The sequence below is a fragment of the Ochotona princeps genome, chromosome 2 (genome assembly GCF_030435755.1).
Source record: "Ochotona princeps isolate mOchPri1 chromosome 2, mOchPri1.hap1, whole genome shotgun sequence".
Taxonomy (NCBI): domain Eukaryota; kingdom Metazoa; phylum Chordata; class Mammalia; order Lagomorpha; family Ochotonidae; genus Ochotona; species Ochotona princeps.
In genome coordinates this window covers 24,960,113-24,980,730 of record NC_080833.1, presented here as the reverse complement: position 1 = coordinate 24,980,730, position 20,618 = coordinate 24,960,113, and the positions used below count along the sequence as shown (strand labels likewise).

The 20,618-nt window shown below is 46.6% G+C and overlaps 1 protein-coding gene across 1 annotated transcript in view; it reads left to right on the top strand.

Annotated features, from left to right (window-relative positions):
• LOC131479660 (CUB and sushi domain-containing protein 1-like) overlaps nt 1–7,330 on the top strand; it is a 112,275-nt gene extending 104,945 nt beyond the window's left edge. Inside the window, exons 3-4 of the mRNA XM_058661036.1 lie at nt 7,022–7,134; nt 7,218–7,330. Coding sequence (XP_058517019.1) covers nt 7,022–7,134; nt 7,218–7,330 — 226 coding nt within the window. The remainder of the gene's footprint in view (nt 1–7,021; nt 7,135–7,217) is intronic.
• Nucleotides 7,331–20,618: the final 13,288 nt, after the last annotated feature.

The window sequence follows — 20,618 nt, the reverse complement described above, 5'->3', positions numbered from 1 at the left end:
AGCAGGGCTGACTCTGGAATCCAGACACTATGAGATGGGATATGAGCATTCAAGAGGTGGCTCAACCACTGTACCATCAACTCAGCGCAGGAAATGTGCTTTGAAAATCAGTTGTATTGTGTTCAACCCTGAAACAGGAAATGTTCCTCATTATTCTCTACTCTTGGGTCTGACCATTCTCCTGCTCCTGGCAGATGATATGGAAGGGTGGAGCCTGACAGAAGATGGAACAGAGCTGCTGTTAGGACCAAGTCAGGCAAGCTCTGTGAACCTCACTAGGCATCCTGGCCTTGATCCTGACAACATCAGGGTGCCATTGTTGCATTCTGTACTGAGAGTGAGTGCTTGGGGTTCTAGATGTCTAGAGTTTTGAAGAATCTGGGTCACTCCAGGTAAGAAGGCAACGGCAGAGGAGAGAAGGGAAGTAGAGGGCCACACTCCTGCCCCACCTGTTTGCAAAATGTGCTTCTTGGCAAAGTTTGGAGGCAACAGGAGAGGTAGCCAAGGACTCCTGCTCCGTTTGCCGTCATTTCACTGTTCTTCCCTTAAGTCTGCATTTTGCTATTGGAAGGCATTTCACCCTTCCCAAAATTTGGCATTTAGACTTGTCAGGTAAAGATAGGCACGTCTGAGTGTTTCTTCTGCTAATCCAACAAACAGTGTGATCGCCCCTGCAGACTGCAGGTTCATCAGCTGAAGTCAACCCCAGAGAGAATGAATGGGTGGGGAGAGGGGAAAAGATGCTGCTAGGATCCCGGTGAGGGAGGTTCTGACTTTCACACATGCCCTCCCCACAGCTTGAGTGCTTTCTCTTCTGTGCCAGAATTTACCTGCCAAGCCTGGGAAATACCAGAGCAACAGTAAATATCAGCTTAGAGAAAGTGCCTCGCTAGCTTCAATTTCGTACATTGTGAATGGTAAAACTGTAATTGTTTGTTGACAGTGTGTATTAGCTATTCACAGTTTGTGTTAATATAGTACCAAGAAACTAGGGTCTAGGAATCCATAATGGTGGTGCAACATGTTGTGGAACTAACTTGGGGAAAAAGGCAGCAATTTCTACTGAAGAGGCATGGCGTTCACAGGGCCGACTTCCGGGCAGAAATTTGAGACTCTTCCATGAAACCATATGTTGCTGAAGGAAAAGGCTCTCCCCATATTACCTTGGAATCCCCTCATTCTGGTGGGTTTGGGGTGAGGCACATTGTGGCTGCTTATAAGCTGGGTACAGAGGGAGATAGAGCCTGTGGGGATGGGGCTTTGGGGGATCAGATCCTGGTAGAGGTGTGGCTCTATACAGGGATAGTTTGGTATTTGAATGCCTAGGATTCATAGTGAAGTGGTGGTCCATCACCCGCAGTCAGAACTATTTAGGGTGAAGGTGGTAGCCTAGTACATGGATAAGGAAACCAAAGGACAGGTAAGTTGTGGCCCAAAGGGTCTAGATTAGGGTTCTTGTGGTCAGTCTGTTTCCAGCAAGGTCCCAGTCAGTGCTGTAGGTGGCCAAAAAGAGAGAGAGTGGAATGGGATAGGAATGAATATGAAGCAGCTATAGTAAAGGGATCCAGCAGTGCCAAATAGGAGGGGGAAGCCCAATCCAGGCAGACTGAGTTTAAATGGTGTTGAAATGTAAAATGAACAAGATACGTAATGCTTTAAACTTTTTGTTTTGAAGCCATTACAGAGTCACAGCAAATTTTATTTTGTTTCTTAAAGATTTATTTGTTTCTATTAAAAAGAGAGAAGAAGAGATGAAAGATCTTCCATCCGCTGGTTCATTCCCCAAGGGTCCGCAACAGCCGTAGCTGAGCCAATCCAAAGCCAGGAGCCAGAAACCTCCTCCGGGCCTCCCATGAGGGCACAAGGTTACAAGGCCTTGGTCTATCCTCCACTGTTTTCCCAGGCTATAAGCAGTAAGCTGGATGGTTAGTGGAGCAACCAGGACATGAACCTGTACATGGGATCCCAGCGGAGGCAAGGCGAGGACTTCAGCCTTGAGGTTATCATGCTGGGCCCAAAATTTTAAAGATTGTACGTAGAGGTCCCCTGCACCCATCATCTGGGTTTCCTCAAAGGCTACATCTTCCGTGACCCTTGCACCATGTGACAACTGGGAAATTGATGTTGTTGCAGTGTGTGTGTGTATCCTTCTGTATTATCCTGTTACCTATGTAGGCTCAGGTAGCCACCACCGGCTCCTGCTTCATAGCCACACCTTCTCCCTTGGCTCTCACCACCCCAAACCTTGACCACCATCTCTTTAATATTTTAAAACTTTACTACTCAAATGCCCACAATGACTGGGGTTGGGCAGGCACTGAAGCCAAGAGCTTAATGTTATCCTGGTCTCCTATATGGTTGGCAAGAACCAAGTTATTGGTACCATCACACTGCTTCCTAGGGTCTGCCTTAGCAGTTATTAGGAATTAGGAGCTGGGTCTGGGTGTTTACCAGATACTCTGGTGTGGGATGTGGGTATTTTCAGAAGCATAGTACGCACTAGACCAACAGCCTACCCTGTCTCTTTAACGTTATCATTTCATCCAGTGTGCAACTTTTTGTAATTAGCTTCCCCCACCTGCCTCTACTCAGCATGATGTCCTTGAGGTCCACACATTGTCCTTTGATCAATAGTCCATTCTTTTTTTTATTGCTGAGCGGAGTCCCTTGTGTGGACACACCAGTTTGTTTAATCATTCACCTCTTGTCGTAGGACATCTTGGTTGTTTTCAGTTGGGGCTATTGTGAATAAAGCTGCTGTGAACAATCACACATGGGTTTTTTGTGTGGATATAAATTTTCTCACGTCTGGGAAAGATATATAAGGGTCCGTGTGCTGGGTTTTATAATTTGTGTGTGTGTGTATGTGTGTGTGTGTGTGTGTGTGTATAAGATGCACCCACACAATCTCCAGAGTGACTGTACCTTTTTTCATGCCTACCAGTAATGTATGGGAAATGTAGTTGTTTCATGTCAGCACAATGTTTGTTCTAATAAGTGTACAGTGGTGTCTCAGCATAGTCTTCAAGCGTACATGCCTAATGGCAATGCTGTTGAGAAAACTTCCCTTATGCACAGTTACTGTGCATCTGTAATCCTCTTGGAAGACATCTCATGTCTGTTACTGATACCGTAATTGGATCCTTGAGTTGTTGTCAATTTTAGAGAAAAAGCATTCACTATTTCACCATGAAGTTTGATGTTAGCATGGTTTTTTTTTTAATGTTTGTTATCAGATTGCATAAGTTGCTCTTCATTTTCAGCTTTCTCAAAATCTGTTTTTTTCCCCCTTTTGGTCATGACTGGATGTTGAATTTCATCAAATATCTTTTCTGCATCAGTTAATCTGGTCATGCAAGTTTTCTACTTTTAGCCTCTTCATGTGGTGGATTACATCGATTAGTTTTCAAATATTGAGCCAGTCTTGCATCATAGGATCAACTTTCACTTGGTCAAGCTGTATAATGACCTTTATATACTACTGAATTCTTTTTGCTAATATAGTATTTAGGATTTTTGTATTTATTGTGTTTATATTCATGTAGGGTATTGGTGTTTGTTTTTCTTTAAATACTTTTATTTACTTGAAAGGTATAATTACATGGGCTAGGCCAGGCCAAAGACAGGAGCCAGGACCCAGGAGCTTCTGCTGGGTCTCCCACCTGGGTGCGGGGGCCTAAGCATTTGGGCCATCTTCCTCTGCTTTCCCAGGTACATTCTCTGGACCAGAAGTGGAGCTGTCGGGTCTCAAACCTGCACCCATGTGGGATTGTAGCAAGACAGGCAGAAGCGTTAGCCACTACGCCACAATATATATCTCCTTCCATAGGGGCTTTAAAGCTTCCTTCCCTCTCTTTTCTGGAGGATATTGTGTAGAGAGTTGATGTGAATTTTTGTTTATATGTTGTTAGAATACTGTAGTGAAACTATCCAAGCCTGGATGTTTCTTACTGGGAAGTTTTAAAATTACTAGCTCAATTTCTTTTGTAGGTATACGGTTATTCCTGTAATCTGTTTCCTATGGGAATGCTAGGATAGTTTATACTTTGCAAGCTTCTGGTCCATTTCATTTAATTTGTCAAACATGTGTGTGTAGTCTGTACCATTTCCCTCTTATCATGTTGATGACTACAGAGTCTGTTCTCCTTAACTCTGACCAGCTCCAGGTATTTGCCAACCTGATAGGTAAAAGATGAGCCTTGTAGGTTGCTTTTCATATTTTGGTGTCAGAAGGATCATCTTTCTGTTTTCATTTGTTCATGTCATTTCTCCTTTTTCCCAGCTAGCTGTTTACTCTTTGCTACTGATTTGTCAGTGCCTGTGCTGTCTTATAGAGAATATATAGACTCTCTTCTTGTCATGTATATTATAGATAATCTGGTTCTCATTTTTCTCTTCATCTTTTTGCAGTTTCTTCTGTTATGCATGCATGCTTTTAATTTTCATGTAATTCACTCAATCAATATTTTCCTTGAGGCCTCTAGGCCTTCATCTTGTTATTATCAGTACTCAACCAATTTCACAAAATAAAAACCAAAATCATACAGCTTGAGAAGAAGAAAATGAAAGAAAGGATGTTGGCTCATGTAACTGGACATTGCAGAGATGAGTATGTTTGCATAGCTCAAAAATAGATCATCAAGGCTCTGTCTTCCACTGCTCAGCTTTTGAAACATTTCTGTGTGGTGACATCATTTTCTCTAAATTAAATAAGCTCTGTGTGATGAAAACAGAAGGCTGCAGGCCGTCCTGAGCCTTATGACTGAAGGTCTCCAATAAACGACTTAGCAGCAGTTTATCCTGTCCCATGGAAGGACCCAGAATGACCTTGCCGAGGTCTTATGCCCTCTTCCCTCTTCTCCATATCTTGAACAGGCTTTGAGAAGGAGGGAAAGAGGGACAGTGCCCACAACTGGTCATTCGAACAACTGCAGTGGGAGGTGGGCTACCTGTTAGAACTACCATGCTGAGGACAGCTCCCAGGAACGATTTTGGGGGAAGTCAGAGGAGTCATCTACAGAGGTCACATGTGCAAAGGCCAAGGTTGTCTCCACCAGACGATTACCTTTGCAAAGTCAATCTCCTTGTAATTTGTTTGCTTTCATTATTTTACATGTAGATTTTTGATGAGGAGAGAGAATACTTATGGAGAGCAGTAAGACTATTTAAAGAGAAGGCCTTGAAACCTGTTTGGTCAGTTCCATTGTAATTTGATCACTTGTTCTTCCTTTGCGCATTGATTCTGAGTTATTGTGAATCCTATAAGATTAGGATGATGATAAAGACAAGGTCTTCTGTAACACACGGCTAAAACTTCAGTATTGTTGATGAACAGATATCCTGGACACTCTCTTAACTTGTCTGAGCCCTATGTGTAATCTCATCATTCTGTGCATTAAGCTGATAGGTAGCACAGGACAGTATAGAGTGGGGTCCAAAGGCAACATAGCCAACCCCAACATCTATTTAAAATGGGGATAAAAGCAAATCTTGGGTTCCCTTCCAGGGCCCAGAATGGGATGAGCCTCAGAGAGGGGATAAAGGACAAAGGTGAGTGAGGGATTGGTGACTTAACTACTGCCTGTGTGTGCGCAGTCAGAGCTTCTGAAGGGGCTAGCCTACACAGAAACGCAGTGGTGGACTAGCTCCCATGAAATATGTCACTGAGTGTCCAGTGTCGTCTTAAGAATGACTCCTCTTTGGGCCTGGCACAGTGACCTAGTTGCTAAATCCTCACCTTGCATGCACAGGGATCCCATACTGGCACCAGTTCATGTCCCGTATGCTCCACTTCTGATCCAGCTTACTGCTTGTGGCCTGGGAAAATAGTGGAGGACAGCCAAAAGCCTTGGGACCCAGCGCGCGGATGGGAGACTTCAGGGAAGCTCCTGGCTTCCAATCGATCCAGCTCTGGCCACTTGGGGGATGAACCAGCGGATGGAAGATCTTTCTCTCTTATCTCTCCTTTCTGTGAATCTGCCTTTCCAATAAAAAGAAATCTTAAACACCAACAATAAAAAAAGAATGACTCCCCTAGGGCAAGCCTTTATTCCAGCAGTGAAAACTTCGTTGTCCGTTCTCAGAGTATTTATATAGGCTCAACTCCAGTTTCCCAATAGTGCCCTTTGTGGGGATCTGGATAGCATTCCTGGCCTAGCCTATGCCATGGCATTTGCTAAGCAAAACCAGTGGATGAAAATTGTCTCTCAAATCAACAAATATCTTTAAAAAAGGACTGTCTTGTGCAAAAAAAAAAAAACAAACCTGATTACCATAACATCAGTAATTCCTTTAGTTTCACCATTACCTGTTCTTTCTCCTCAGCTGGATTCCCAAAAGAAAATTTAAGCATTTTAATTTTAAAAGCATGCACAGCGTGATCCCATTTGTATGAAATTATTCTGTTGAATATGATCCCACCTATTGATCTTGGCATTGTGGTGTGTTGTCAACTCTGAGAAGTGATTGTCTGGATTGCGTTGAGGTTTTGTTTTTTTGCATTCTTCTTTTTAAACTAATAGGCACTTAGTGCTGTAAAAGCAGTGGACATCCCTTTCAAAGAATAAAGTCTGTGATAAGAGATACTCACATGCTGCTATTTAGGGTTAACTATTTCTTCTTAATTGGTGAATAATTATTTTCTTTGGCAATTATTAGTCCTCAATTTGTGGTCAGGCATATTCAGAGCCTCAAAGGACATCGATGAGAAAGGAATTGGACAACAACAACAACAAAAACAGAGAAAAAGTGAAGGAAGGCAGCGAAGCAGGGAGGCATCAGGGTTGGAACATAGGTTATGGCTTTGGGGGAATTGTGCCTTGGGTTTCTGCTGGTTTTCAATCCATCTGCTGTGGTCACTTTGTGAATCTGCTTTGCATGTCGTCTTTATGCCTTGAGTTGAGCTTTCTCCATGTCCCTCCATGTCAGCTTTATGCATCCAATAGGTGCTCAATAAATGCTGAAAGGATGTGTAGATTCCCACCATGGTCCTTTTTGCTAACTGCCTCTCTTTGTCTTCCAGACTTACGGGATTTCAGCTGCCTGCCACCATCGTTAGTGCGGCCACCACTCTCACCCTGTGTCTCATCAGTGACTATGCGGTCAGCGCCCAGGGCTTCCACGCCAGCTACGAAGGTAGGTGCCTCCTGCCAGAGCCCCAGAAGCCTGGGACGTGACATTGCCATAGCTCTGGCAGGGTTGTGTGCTCTCAGCCTCAGAGCTTGCAGAGTCCAAGCCAGGCTTCATTTGCTTAGATGGTTCCTCCTACCTGCTTGGGAAGCTGAATGTTGAAATCAAAGTTGAGCTACTACAGTTCATCTTTCAGGCCTGACACTGTCTGCTTCTCCATCACCTTGAAGTGAACACTGTTGTATTTTTATTGTTTAAATTCTGTTTTGCGTGTGGCTTAATTGCCTAAGGTACCTCAGGTTGTTTGGAAAATAAGAGATATAAACCCTAAGCGAAAGAGATAAAATTAATAGCTGAGAGCTCAATGCTGAGACTACAAAGAATTAGTTTGTATCATTCAGAGAAGAACAATCGGTATTTCCTTAATCACGGGGATCAGGGGTTTCTGGTTGGAGCTATGTAGGTAATTTCTCTTCTCTTAGTCTGTTTAAGTATGGAGTTAGAATTCAAATGAACACTAATATCTTTAGATTATACACTATTATTATTAACTTTATTATGTTAGTTCAGAAGGTGGTACTTCCAGATCTCTGTCATTTCCCTAGGAAATTTACATCTCATTAATAAGTAATTATACTGTTCTTGGCTACGACCTGCACTGCTATTTTGTGTTGAGAACATTAATAGGTACGTTTTAAGACTGTTAATGATAATTAATAACATCCAGGTAAAGCAGTTATTTGAAAGCTCCCTTGCTTTTATTTGAGAGCTTGAAGACTAAGTTACAGTTTTCTGAATGAAGTTTAGGAATAGATAGCTTCTTTGTCTTGCCTGGGAGTCCACCGTGTAAGGCAGGTTGCCCTACCTGCATGGCAGAGATTGTCGCTGGTGGCAGCTAGGGTGAGGCAGCTGAAGACTTAGACCTGAGCCATTGAGGGCTCCTGTGGTGATTTCAGTTAAAGATTCCTGACAAGGCTCCCATGAAGTGGCTCATTCCTTTAACAGTGGTTCCTGTTGTAACCCTGCTTTGGTAACTGAGGGCTCCTGAGAAATACTTAGCTGTCTTTAAAGTAAGGACTCCTGAGATAGCCTGGCTTCTTTAAGAAAGGCGTACTCAGCCTCACCCAGTATCATGTCTGGTCTCGGTTGTCCTGCTTCTGCCTTCACTCTGTGAATTCTGTAAGACTCATTCTCTTCAAGCTCCTAAGAGGGCCTTCTTCAAAGCTCCTGAAAGACTCCGTGGACCGTTCTTAGCTCCCTACACTGTGTGCTTACCTTGGTAAGAGGCACTTACCAAGTGTTTGGGAGCGGGGTGCGTTGAGGTAGACTGGGCTGGAGACTATAGAGGAAGTGCCCCCAGATGTTCTGGGAGTGACTAATACATATGGGGATCCAAGGGTGTCCTTCAACCATCTTCATAGATCTTTTTCTTCGCCTGAAGCCTGTAGTTTCATGAGACTTGAAGAAAAATGTATCCTGTGGCCCCCTGATCGCCCCTTCTTATCTGGGGACAAGGCCAGGTCTCCCTCAGGCCCAGCAGATCTGAGAGTTCTCAGAGGTCCTAGTCCAGAGTTCACGAGCAAGGGCTATAGTTGGGCACTGAAAATTGTCTGTATCTCAACTGCAGACAGAAATCCAAGGGTAGGTATATCTTTTCTAGGAGTATGTTGGACAGCTGAGGCCTGCCGGGCAGATCTAATTGGCGGTGGTTTGTGTTACAACATTATTCACCATAGTCAAGTTGTGGAATCAGTGTTTTAAGTGTATACCAGTGGATGAGTGGATCAAGAAAATGTGCTATAGACACAAAGGAACAATATATTGAGCTTTTAGAAAAAGGAGGGAGATTCTACCATATGTGACAACATGGATGAATGTGGAGGACACAGGCTAAGTGAATAAACCAGGCATAGGAAGACAAGCATGGCCATGTCCCATAGAACACCCTTTGGTTCAGTGTTAAGAATAAAAAAAATAGGTAAATAATAGATAGAACATAAGCTAGCTGCATAGTGGGACATACCATCTGGGCCTGAGTGAGAACACTCCATATGGTTACACAAAGATGAAATAGCCGAACACACATTTCTCAGAAATGCTGTTAAGCAATGCATGCTTAGCTGCAAATTCTCACTTATGTATCAGTAAAGTTTTAGCAGGTACAACCATGCTCCTTTGTTTATAGGGTGAGTGGAATGGAATTCTTGCCCATGTGATGGACAAATCCTATGAAATAGTCACTCTCTGGCCCTTTCCAGACAAAGTCTGCTGGCCCTCACTCTAAGGCCTTGGTGCCAGTCTAGTGGCCATTAGGCACTGTGCCTGTTTGCATGTAAGCTCATTGAACTTAAATACTTTTAAACTCCAGGATTCTGTTTGCCCTGGTCTCATGTTCAAGTGTTCAGTTGCCGCATGTGGCTTGTAGTTGCAAAGACAAAAGCTATTTCCATCATGGCAACAAATTCTATTAGACAGTGCTGAGCTACAGCTTCTATCAGATTCACATTAGGGCCAATGAGTCAAGAGTTCACAAAACATCCTGGATACAGTTACAAGCCTGTCTGCCCGGGGGTGGCAGCTCAGACCTGGGCCTGCTCAGCATTCCCCAACAGGATACCCAGAGGGAGGAGCTTGTCTTGCCCAAACCCCATGATGTTGTGAGTTCTCTAAGTCACTGGCACCAGGAAGACAAAGTGTCTTGGGGGAGGTCCTGGCAAACACTATGGCCAGTGCTCACAGCTGCTGTGGCTGGGTTAATATGTAAGTAGGCCCTGAGGCAGGGATTTTGCAGACTGCCCAGGGTGTGTGGCAGGCTGTCCTTGCACTGCCTGGTGTAGTGGGACACGGAGACCTGTGCAATCAGAGGCATCAGCCTTCAGGAAGCCAAGGCTGTGGCTGTCACCACATGCTGTTGGTTGACCTTGGAATTACACTGTGGGGTAGGTTGCACGTCTGTGAAAATTTGAGTTGCAGGTGGCAGAGTTGGGGGGAAGGTGGTGGGGGAGAAATGGGAAAGGCAGCCCTTGCTGTGGATATACCCTGGGTTCACTTTCTCATAATTCCAAATCTCTGGAGATTGGCTGGTAAGTACTAGCTTCTCGGTCATGCACTTGAACGGTAGATGTTTAAACTCTTGTGAGGATGAGGAACGGCAAGTTCCAATAGTCAAAAGGAGGGTTTGCTCTGGCATCCAGAGAAGCAATCAAGCCCTCCCTCTGTGGCAGAGCCCCCCTTAGACATTCGTGCTATGTGGGGGGCAGCCATCTAGACAGGCTCCAGAGGAGCAGAACCTGTTGCCAGCTCTGGCTGTCCCTAGTCCCAATGGCCACGCTTCTTCTCTGTCGAACCCATCACCATCTTCATTTCAAAGTGGCATTCACGCCCTGTTCTGAGTGGCTTCCTTGGCCCGTGTCCGTGATTATCTGCGCTCCTAGTGAGTCTGATCCTGCTGTACCCTCGTCCCAAGTGTGAAAGGCACAGGTAAGGGCCTGAGCCGCTGCAAGAGCTTTAGCAGGAAGGTGAAGTCAGGTGGAGGGTGTCAGCCCACACCATGCCCACGGGAAGGATCAGGGCAGTAGTCCAACACTGGGCTGACAGAAGATGCTTGGTTTGTAGTCCCCAGGTCGGGGCATTGGCAAGGCTAGAGTGTGGGCTGCAGCCACTGGACAAGAAGGAAGGGGATTATATCAAGCGCCATTTAATTTGCCAGTGTCCCCATGCAGGTGTTACCATTTCCACCTTGCAGGTGTAGCAGCATGGGCTCTGCAGAGCTTGGTGTGATGTGTAAGGCTACTTCCTGGCCAAGACCCCAAGTGCGGCTTTTTATGGCACTGTACTCTGATCCTGCACTAGGCCCCCTGAAAAAAACACTTGGATAAGGCACAGTCTGGAGACGCCACCCCCAGGCAGGCGTGCTGGAGCCTAGTCAGAAATAGGGGTGAACAGAACGTCTGTGTGGCTTCAGTGCCTCTCCATCCCATGGAGGCACCGAGAGATTTCTCCCTAAGCTTCTCTGAAAGGGTTTTCAGATAAAGGAATGGATACTTGGTTGATTTGACTGTTGTTCACATTTTTCATGGAATATGTACAAACTTTTCCAGGGGTTACCAGAGGGGTGCAGCAGGTGAAACTGTTGCATGTGATTCTGGCAACCCATACTGAAGTGGTGGAGCTCTGCTGCCAATCCAGGCCCCTGCACGTGCATCCAGGAAAGCAGCAGAAAAGGGCCTTTGCCGTCCATGTGGGAGACCCGGATGGAGTTCCTGGCTCCTAGCTTCAACTTGGCCCAGTCCCAGTTGTTTTGGCTCTTTGGGGGAGTAAACCAGCAGATATCTCTCTCCCTCTGCCTCTTCCTCTCCATCCTTCTCCCTCTTTTTCCTCTCCTCCTTTCCTTCTCGCTGTCTCTCTGTCCCTCTACCCATCTCCTCCCTCCCCTTCTCTCTCTCCCCATCTCCTTGGCCCTGTTCCTCTCTCCTTCTCTCTTTTCTCCTGCCCCACTTCTTCTCTTCCGCTCTCTTGCTCTCTCGCGCCTTCCCCCTCTCCATCTCCCTCTCTCCTCCCCTCTCTTTTTCCCTCTCCCCTCTCCATCCCTTCTTCCCCTTCTCTCCCCCTATCTTTCTCGATGATGGCCTGCCCCCTCTTGCTCTGCCTGGGGAAGGCCACCTGTCCAGGTCCAGTCTAGTGAGTGCTCATTTCGACAGCTCTCTGCACTCTTAACATGCACGCATGCAGCCCATGGCACAGGAGATTGCCCTTTATGTGCGATTTTGGAATCTGGTTAATGAGGCCAGTCGTTTTCTGTGTTAATAGAAGTAGCCCCGGTTTGTCCTCAGTAATGAATACCAGCCAAGGAGCTGCTGGGGTTTGAGATCCCACAATTACTTAACCAGTCATCTTCTGTAGACATTTAGATGAAGAACATTCTTATATATACAACATGAGCCCTCATCTAATTAGCTTCTTAGCGCAAATTCTTGATGGTGCAATTGCTGGGTCAAAGAGTGTATAGACTTTACATTTTGATTCTGAATCCCGAGTGTCTTTTGAAAGGTTGCACTAATGCATGCTTTGGCGGTTGGCGTATGAACAGCCAGGCGTGTGCTTCCCCACCATCCTTGTCTCACTTGCAGTTTGGTGAGTTTCAAATCAGTTTCGTTGATTAAAATAAGTGAATGATAGAACTTCATCTTGTGATAATTTGCATCTCTGATTGTAGGTACTGTTGAGCATCTGTCATCACTTGCTGGCCATTTGTAAATCATTTGGTAAATTTCCTCTCCTAAGTCTGTCTAGTTTTTTATTGGGGTACTAGTACTTTTCTTCTTTGAAAGTGGGCCTTTTTTCACATTAAGGATATCAATATGACTGGTTCTTTTTGATGTTCAGCTTTTTTTTAAAGATTTATTTATTTCGTTGGAAAGGCAGATGTAAGAGTGGAGGAGAAACAGAGAGGAAGATCTCTCGTCCAATGATTCACACCGCAAGTGGCCGCAATGGCCGGTGCTGCGCTGATCCAAAGCCAGGAGCCAGGAACCTCTTTCGGGTCTCCCACGCAGGTGCAGGGTCTCAAGGCTTTGGGCCATTCTCGACTACTTTCCCAGGCCACAAGCAGGGAACTGGATGGGAAGTGGAGCTGCCGGGATTAGAGCCGGCGCCCATATGGGATGCTGGCGTGTTCAAGGCGAGGACCTTAACCATTACACTATTGTGCCGGGCCCGATGTTCAGCTGTTTTAACATTTATGCCACTAATTTTAAATGTAAAATTTTATAATGTTTTCTTTCAAGGAGAGCTACTTTGGGTGCCATGGTTGGAAAAGTCTTTTCCTGTGCCACGATCAGATGAATACTCTTTTAAATGTTCATTTTCTTTTTCTTTTAGTTTATTTTTATTGTTGCCTTTCAAGTGCCTGTGGCTTGATTTCTGTGACTCCCTTTCTGCCCCCGGCTGTAGCATGCCTGCTTGCCCTGGATCACTGTGTGTTTGTGTGTACACACATGTACATGTGCATGTATTGTGCACACACATATACACGTATGTGTGTCTGAATGTGTCTGTGTTTGTGTGTATGTGTATATATGTTTGTGTGTTTGTGTACATGTCTCTGTGTATGTGTGTGTATGTGTTTGTGTATATATGTGTGTGTTTGTGTATATGTCTCTCTATGTGTGTGTGTATATGTGTTTGTGTATATGTCTGTGTGTGTGTGTGTGTGTGTGTGTGTGTAGGCGTGGGGAGAGTCTGCCTGTTTCCCAGTTTGCTCCCCCATTTCTCTTCCTGATGTTTCCATCTTGCTTCCGTTTAGATGCTATTTTTCCCACCCTGGCCAGCTGACTTCCACCTTCCCCACACATGACTGTCATAGATTGCATCGGGTTGTGTCTGTCGACTCCAGAGTAAGATCATGATGTGACAGGAATAAGAACTGTGAGCAGACCAGACGTGCCCAGGAGGCAAGAATATTGCAGGTTTTTAACACCTGATCCTGACCACACCTTTGCATTTTAACAGTCTGAATCTTGAGTAGGTTTACCTCACAGTCTGCATCTTGGGCATTTCTGTGTTTAGCCAATCTAAATATGGTTTTGGAAGCTCACCATCAGAGTCCAACCTGTCCCAGCCCACTTACCATCTCTGCATAGAACCTGGAAGGATGAGGAGTCACTTACTTGCGCAAACTCCCTGATAACCACCAATTGAGAGGTAGCATGGTATAAGGTTAAGATCTGAGCTTTGGGGCCTGGTCATTGGAATCAAGCCCCGTGTCACTGCTCTCTTGCTCTGTGGCCTTGGATGGATTGTTTCCTTTTTCTAAGCCTGTGCCTGTACACAGGTTGGGCCTCCCTGATCTGCAGCTTCGTGAGAGCTGACTTGTCACCAGTGGAAAATTCCACACTTGATTTTATGTGATGGATCACAGTCCAAACACACGTGTGCTTAACACATTGTATAAACTTGCCTATGACCATGAATTTTGTGTTCAGACTCACAGCCCATCCTGAAGACACTGTCTCTAAATATTCCCCAATCCTGAGCAATGCCCAACCCAGAACACCACAGTCTCAGGTATTTCAGACAAAGAGCACTCAGCCTGCCGTGACTGCAGGGAGCTGTTGTAAAATTAGGGAAGAGACTATAGGATGCACTCTGCGTGAGCCCTGGCAGATGATCAGCCCTAGAGAAATGTCAGCTTCTTACTTACGTAATTCTCATGCTAAGCTGACTTGACTGGAATCCTTTCGGGAGACCAAATGACTATAATGCCTTAGCCCACAGTCCCAGCCCCATCTCAGTTCCCTGGCTCCTGATTTTGCATAAAATCCTCAGGGCAGCTGCCCTTGGTGTGTCTAGCCTTGCAACCAGACTGTGGCTTCTTGGCAGAAGGATCTGAGTGTCCTGTGTGTCTGTGAGCCTCCAGCGATTCTGGGAAGCCTGCCCATGGCCCAGGCCCTGTCACCTGGGGGCGTTCACACTAATGAGACCAAGGCCAAGGCCTCTTGTCTTTGTGTTAGAGATGTTGGCTTTATAACTGAGGGTGTTGTAAAAGTCCATACGTAGGCTGTTTGCTTTAGGAGTTGTGGACTTGAAAGCACTCTCTGTCTTTCTTTCACCAACACATACACACACACAGGCACACACAAATGAAACACTTTTCTGTATAACTTATGGATGTCACAGATACCCTGAAAGCCACCCGAGAGTCTCTGATCTCCCAGAAAAACATTCCTGAGAGGCTGGCTTCACCTGTGAAGCTAGCGGTAGGAATGTTGTCATTCATCATGCCAGCACTTATTGAGCACCGGCTGTGTGCAGTCCTGGGTTTCCTGAATCCTTGCTTTCAGAGTCTCCACATGTGGCCTCAGCCCGCCTCCATGTCTCTCCCCAGGGGGGAGCTGCGAGGAAGCAGCAATGCTCAATTTAGTGTCACTCTTGAAAACTGTGCTACCACCAGGAAGTCCTCAGTATCATCTCTGCGTGAAGACCAAGTGCGTTGGAGCAGGGCTGGTGGGAAGCGTCTGTGAAGGGGGGATGGACAGATGAGCACGGAGCTCCCTGTCTTGCTGTGTATGGAGAAGCAGAATAAGAATGGGTCTGGGGGTGCAGTGTGCCTTTATGGCTCTCAGAAGGGCCAGAATGGTTAAGATTGACCACGCTACCAAAGCAGTTGGCATCCCCAGACAGAGCTGGAACCTGGTAAGCTCGTCACCTGGGCCTCCTGGTTTTATCCCTACCTTAATTATCTTTGCCGATTTTGCTGTGCTGGCGGCTGCAGCCTTCCAGACCATTTTCTCACACTGATGGAGTGCCCCCATTTGAGGACATTATGCAGACATCTCAGAATTGGGCTAATGGGAGCTATTTGATCATCTGTGGATATATAGTGATAATGCAATTTTCACCACTCAGGCCACTTCAGGCTGTAACTGCAGGCCTACCCGGTGCCCAGACCTCGCCTGGGGTTGGGGGTGATGGGTGGACCAAGGAGGTCCAAGAGAGATGGCATGGCACCCCTGAGTGAATCTGCTCCCCTTCCCTGGGCCCTGTCTTGAGAACTAGAGGCCATCTGTTCTAATCAGTATTGTGGAGTCACAAATTAATACACAGAGTTGTGGCGTTTGAGACAAATTGGGCAGTGTTCTCACTAAATGAGGAACAAGGATGATTTTCCCATCATGTTCTTAGTAATTCTGCTCAGAGTTCATCATACACGGTGATATTCCTCCACTTTGGGAGGAGTATCATAGCAGCTCTGAGATGGTGCCATGCAGATCCTGATACCCAGAGCTCCCTCGTGGGAGGGTGCAGGAGGAAGCAGTGACAATGGGGAAGGAGTGGTGTGGGTGGCTATAGACAAGGTGCACCTCTGCTGAACTTCAGTGTTCTCATTTATTCGTTCATTCATTCATTCACTTAGTAAATACTTGCAGTCATCTGCTGTCTGCCATCCCTGAAGGTAGACCTGGAGGAAACAAGAATGAAGAAGCCATGTTCTCTAGCTTCAGGGAGCTCTGAGACACCTGCACGTGGAGAGGAACAAGAGTGCAAGCCTTTAAGTCAGAGATGTGTGTGTCCAAAGCTTGGTTTCTCTCCCTAGGAGCTGTGGGACATGGGACAGGTCTCCCAGCCTCTGGCAACTGGAGTTTTACAGAGCAGGAACTGTAACACTCAAGGGGTTGTCCTGTTTAAGGGAATGAAAGTGTGGGAAACACTTGGCCCCAAGTTGCTAGTTATACCTGCCAAGCCCTGTACCATGCAGATAAAGTTGCTCCAGTGCCTGGCTAGAGCTCTGAGTTCAAGTTTGTGCTCTTGTTTGCTATGGGACCTTGGGAAAGGCACTGTGCCCCTTAGATCCCTTCCATTAGAAACAGAATGTCCTTCTTATGCTTTCTAGGGGATTGTGAGCATTTGTGATAAAATAGCAAAAGCATATAAGGTGATACTTGGTGCATGGCAGATACTCAACAAATGGAAGCTGTTTTGACAGGGTACAATGTGTTTTATGGGAATGAAAATATATGTATTTTCTGGGTGTATATACACTGTGTGTGCGTGTGTGTGTGTGTGTCTGCCTGGTAACCTATGGTCAAACTTTATGGGTCTTCAAGGCCAAGGGCTGTCACCTGCTTTCTCTTTTTTCTGTCGTCACAGTGCCTAAGGTCACGGCTGGCACACAGCAGGGAGCCTGTGCTGGTCCTCCAGCTTGGATCTCTGCTCATCTGGACAGTTTTTGCTCAATCTAGCACTAGAGGTCACAGTCCCATGAGCTCAGGACTTTAGTGGATAAATCATAGGCCTCGTTTTCATCCTCATCTTCCCAACCCCCTCTCCCCCAAGTCTGGGCGCACGTTTTTAGTAAGTGGGCAGCCTTACTCCTGAACCACCTTGTCCCTGCGCAGGATCCTACCATCACTCATTGTCCAAAGATTCAGAGAATCAACACACATTTTGGAGCTTTCACTTCAACACTCTGTAACTGCTTATGGGATGGAGGCTGAGCGGCTTCCCCACCATCACAGCCCTGATCATTTGTCAGACCTACCTCCCCAGCCTTCCTACTCTACACACACTGGATTTTGTCCAGTCCTGAGATCCAGGCTCATCCTTCCAAGATTCCAAGTCCCCTCTCCTGAACACCCTCCCTGCTACCCACCCTTGTTCCTTCTAGCCTTTTCTTAACTTGGCAACACCTCGTTTGTTCTCTCATATGTTGCTGTGTATCGCGTGTGGCACCCCAGAATTTCTTACACTTGATCTTAGCCAAAAGGCCGAGAAGCGATACCCCAGTATTTCCTATTCCACCTGTCTTCTCAGCCCCTCCAAGTTTGCAGACATTGGGAACAGGGAATAGACACTGGGCTGCAGCTCAGGACACGGGAAGATTGAACTTCCACTCTGTATGTTAGTGGCCAGCTTGTGGCTTTGAACAAGTCACCTGGCCTCTCTGACCGTGCTTGTCATGGAGGACAAAGATAGCAATAAACACTGCTGGTCCATGTGGGAAGCAACACACATCAAGTGTTCTGACAGTGCCTGGCACTGGATAAACAAAACAGAAGCAAATTCCTGTCAAAAGCTTTGCCCAGCATCCCTGGAGGAAGTTGTCTATATCACCTGCCCAAGTCCACAAGATGGAGGTAGCCTTTCATCTAAATGGAAGGAATCACAACCATGCCCAGGGGGTTTCTCAGAGCTCTGGAGTCATCCTAGGAGGGGCAGGGAATCAGCCGGAGAGTGTCCTGAACAAGTCCCATTTGGGGCTCTTGGGCTCTACTCCTCCAACCTGGCAGAGATTGAAAGAGAGGGTCTCAGCCAGGGCATTTCCCTGCCTTCCACGCAAAGTGAGTTTATCAGCAGAAGACCTGTGCTAATAGGTGTTAAATAGAGTTCAATGCAGAAAATTGAGTAGTAATGAGACTGGGAACTGAAAGGATAAATTAAGAGGCCATCATGTGGCCGGGAGCCCCAACCTGAATGCTGAGAAGCAAGCAACCTGAGTGCCAACGGAGCCGAGAGAACCGAGGGAGCCGTGGTCAGTGGGCAGGTGAGTATAACGTGCCCACCCCAGATGGAGGCTGCGGGCTGTCACAGCAGCTCAGTAGTTAGCATATCTCATGGACTGCAGGGCACAGGTTCCTTCAGACCCACACATCACTGATATTGGGATGTGCGTCTGCTCCAGGATGGCATGGCAGCATGTTCTCTTCTCAGCTATGTAGCCACTAGAACTGTCAGTTCTGACTGAAATTGTCTTGGGCTCAAGGAAAGATAGTACCAGTCACCTTGAGTGAATCACGTCCCTGGTCTGGGTCTTTCATGTGGGATGAGGTGACCATTTACCTTTACATCTACCAGTGAGTGCTTTTGAAGATTTATGTATTCATTTATTTGAAAGGCAGAGCCACAGAGAATGAAAGAGAGAGCATCCATCTGCTGATTCACTCCCCAGACAGCTGTCATGGCTAGAGCAGAACCAGTTTGAAACCAAGAGACTGGGGCCCAGCTCTGTGGCCTAGTGGCTAAAGTCCTTGCCTTGAAAGCACTGGGATCCCATATGGGCGCCAGTTCTAACCCTGGTAGCTCCACTTCCCATCCAGCTCCCTGCTTGTGGCCTTGGAAAGCAGTCGAGGATGGCTCAAGGCTTTGGGACCCTGCACCCACATATGGGAAGTTCCTGGTCCTGGCTTTGGATAGGCACAACACCGGCCGTTGCGCTCACTTGGGGAGTGAATCATCGGATGGAAGATCTTCCTCTCTGTCTCTCCTCCTCTCTGTATATCTGACTTTGTAATAAAAACAAAATAAATCTTAAATAAAAAGAAAAGAGAGAGACTGGAGCTTCATCTAGGTTTCCCCCATAGGTACCTGGATCCATAGTACATGGGCTGTCATCCCCTGCTTCCCAGGTACCTTAAACAGGAAGCTTAATCCAAAATGCGACATTTAGGACTGGAGTCAGCACTCCAGTATGGGCTGTGGACATTGTAAGCAGCACTTTAACCTACTGTGCCACAAGTGCCAGCCCTCGTCAATAGTTGTTGGGGGAGGTAGGCCCTTCTGCTATTCTTTCCTTATCTCCGAAGTCCTGACTTGATATTGATGGGGAGAGTTCCTCTTAAACCGGAGTGTCCAGGTACACATTTTAATCCCACCTCCTCTCATTGACGAATGGCGATGATTAGTCGTCTCTCCACCCTTGCCTTCATTAGTGTGGGTAATGGAGGGTTGAGCATATTAACATTTTGTTTCAACAACAAGAGAGGAAAGCACATAGCATGTAAGGTGACAGATTCAGATTTAGACATTTCAGTGATGGATAATGTGATGTTTCCGTCCTCCACTCAAACCCCTTCCTCAATCATATGAAGCAGCAACAATGGCTTCCCAGTTCTTATACAAGCCCTGGGCCTCTGAGTGGAGGAAAACCAGGCCCATGGATCCTGCTGGACACTTCCAGGTGCTCAGAAACACAGGAGACCTTGCAAAGAGTGACGTCAAGGGCCAGAGGGAGCAAGTGTGGGCCTGCTTGCAGCTGCTAGAAGCCCTGTAGGGCAGAGACACAGAGTAGGAGAAAGGGACATGGTAGGGGCTGGCCTACAGTGAAGTACAGGAGGGACTAGGCTTGTCACCTAAAGGTCTTGGGCAGGGATTTGTGCTTTAGAGATAGTGAGGGGGTGAGGGTGGATGGATGGCAAGGAGTCCACCACAAGGCCTGCGTTTATGCTGTGAGTTGGTTGGACAGGAGGCCAGCAGCCCCAGGGTGTCACCTCCACCCTGCCCTGCCAAGTGGATAGGTGGAGCAGAATCTCACCTCTGCCTTAACTGCCAGTATTGATGATATTCTTGCGTTCTGCAGGCATTCACCATGTGCCTGTAAACTGACCGGGCATGCACATCTTAACCGTCCCAATGAATAACATGAACGTTCCAGTGCTGGGATCTCCAATTCAATGTGGCATGAGTGGAGCCCTAGAGATTATACTTGGAAACTGTGCTGAGCATTCAGAACGAGGAGGAAGGGCATTTGCACTGGACAGTGGTGCATGTGGGGGTGGTGATGAAAGCGGGTACTGCGTAAGCTCTTCCCAAGCAACAGGCAGTCTTCTAAACTGAATCTACACAACAGTCCTATGAGGCAGGCATAATCCCCAGTTTATAGACAAGACATGTGGCTGGAGATGCAATGTAACTTTAAAGGGCATGGTTGGAGATAAAATGTAAGTTTAAGGGGCTGACATTGTGTAGAGGGTAGAGTCACCACCTATGAGACTAGCATCACATGCTAGGTTTGTGTCCTGGTGCTCTGCTTCCAATCCTGCTCCCTCCTCATGAACCTGGGAAAGCAGCAGAGGATAGCCCAAGTGTTTGGGTTTATATGCCCACATGGGAGACCTCAGCATTGGTCATTGCAGCTATCTGGGGAGTGAACTGGCAGATGGGAGGCCTGTGTCTCTTCCTCTCTGTCTTTAACTGGCTTTCAGAATAAACAAATT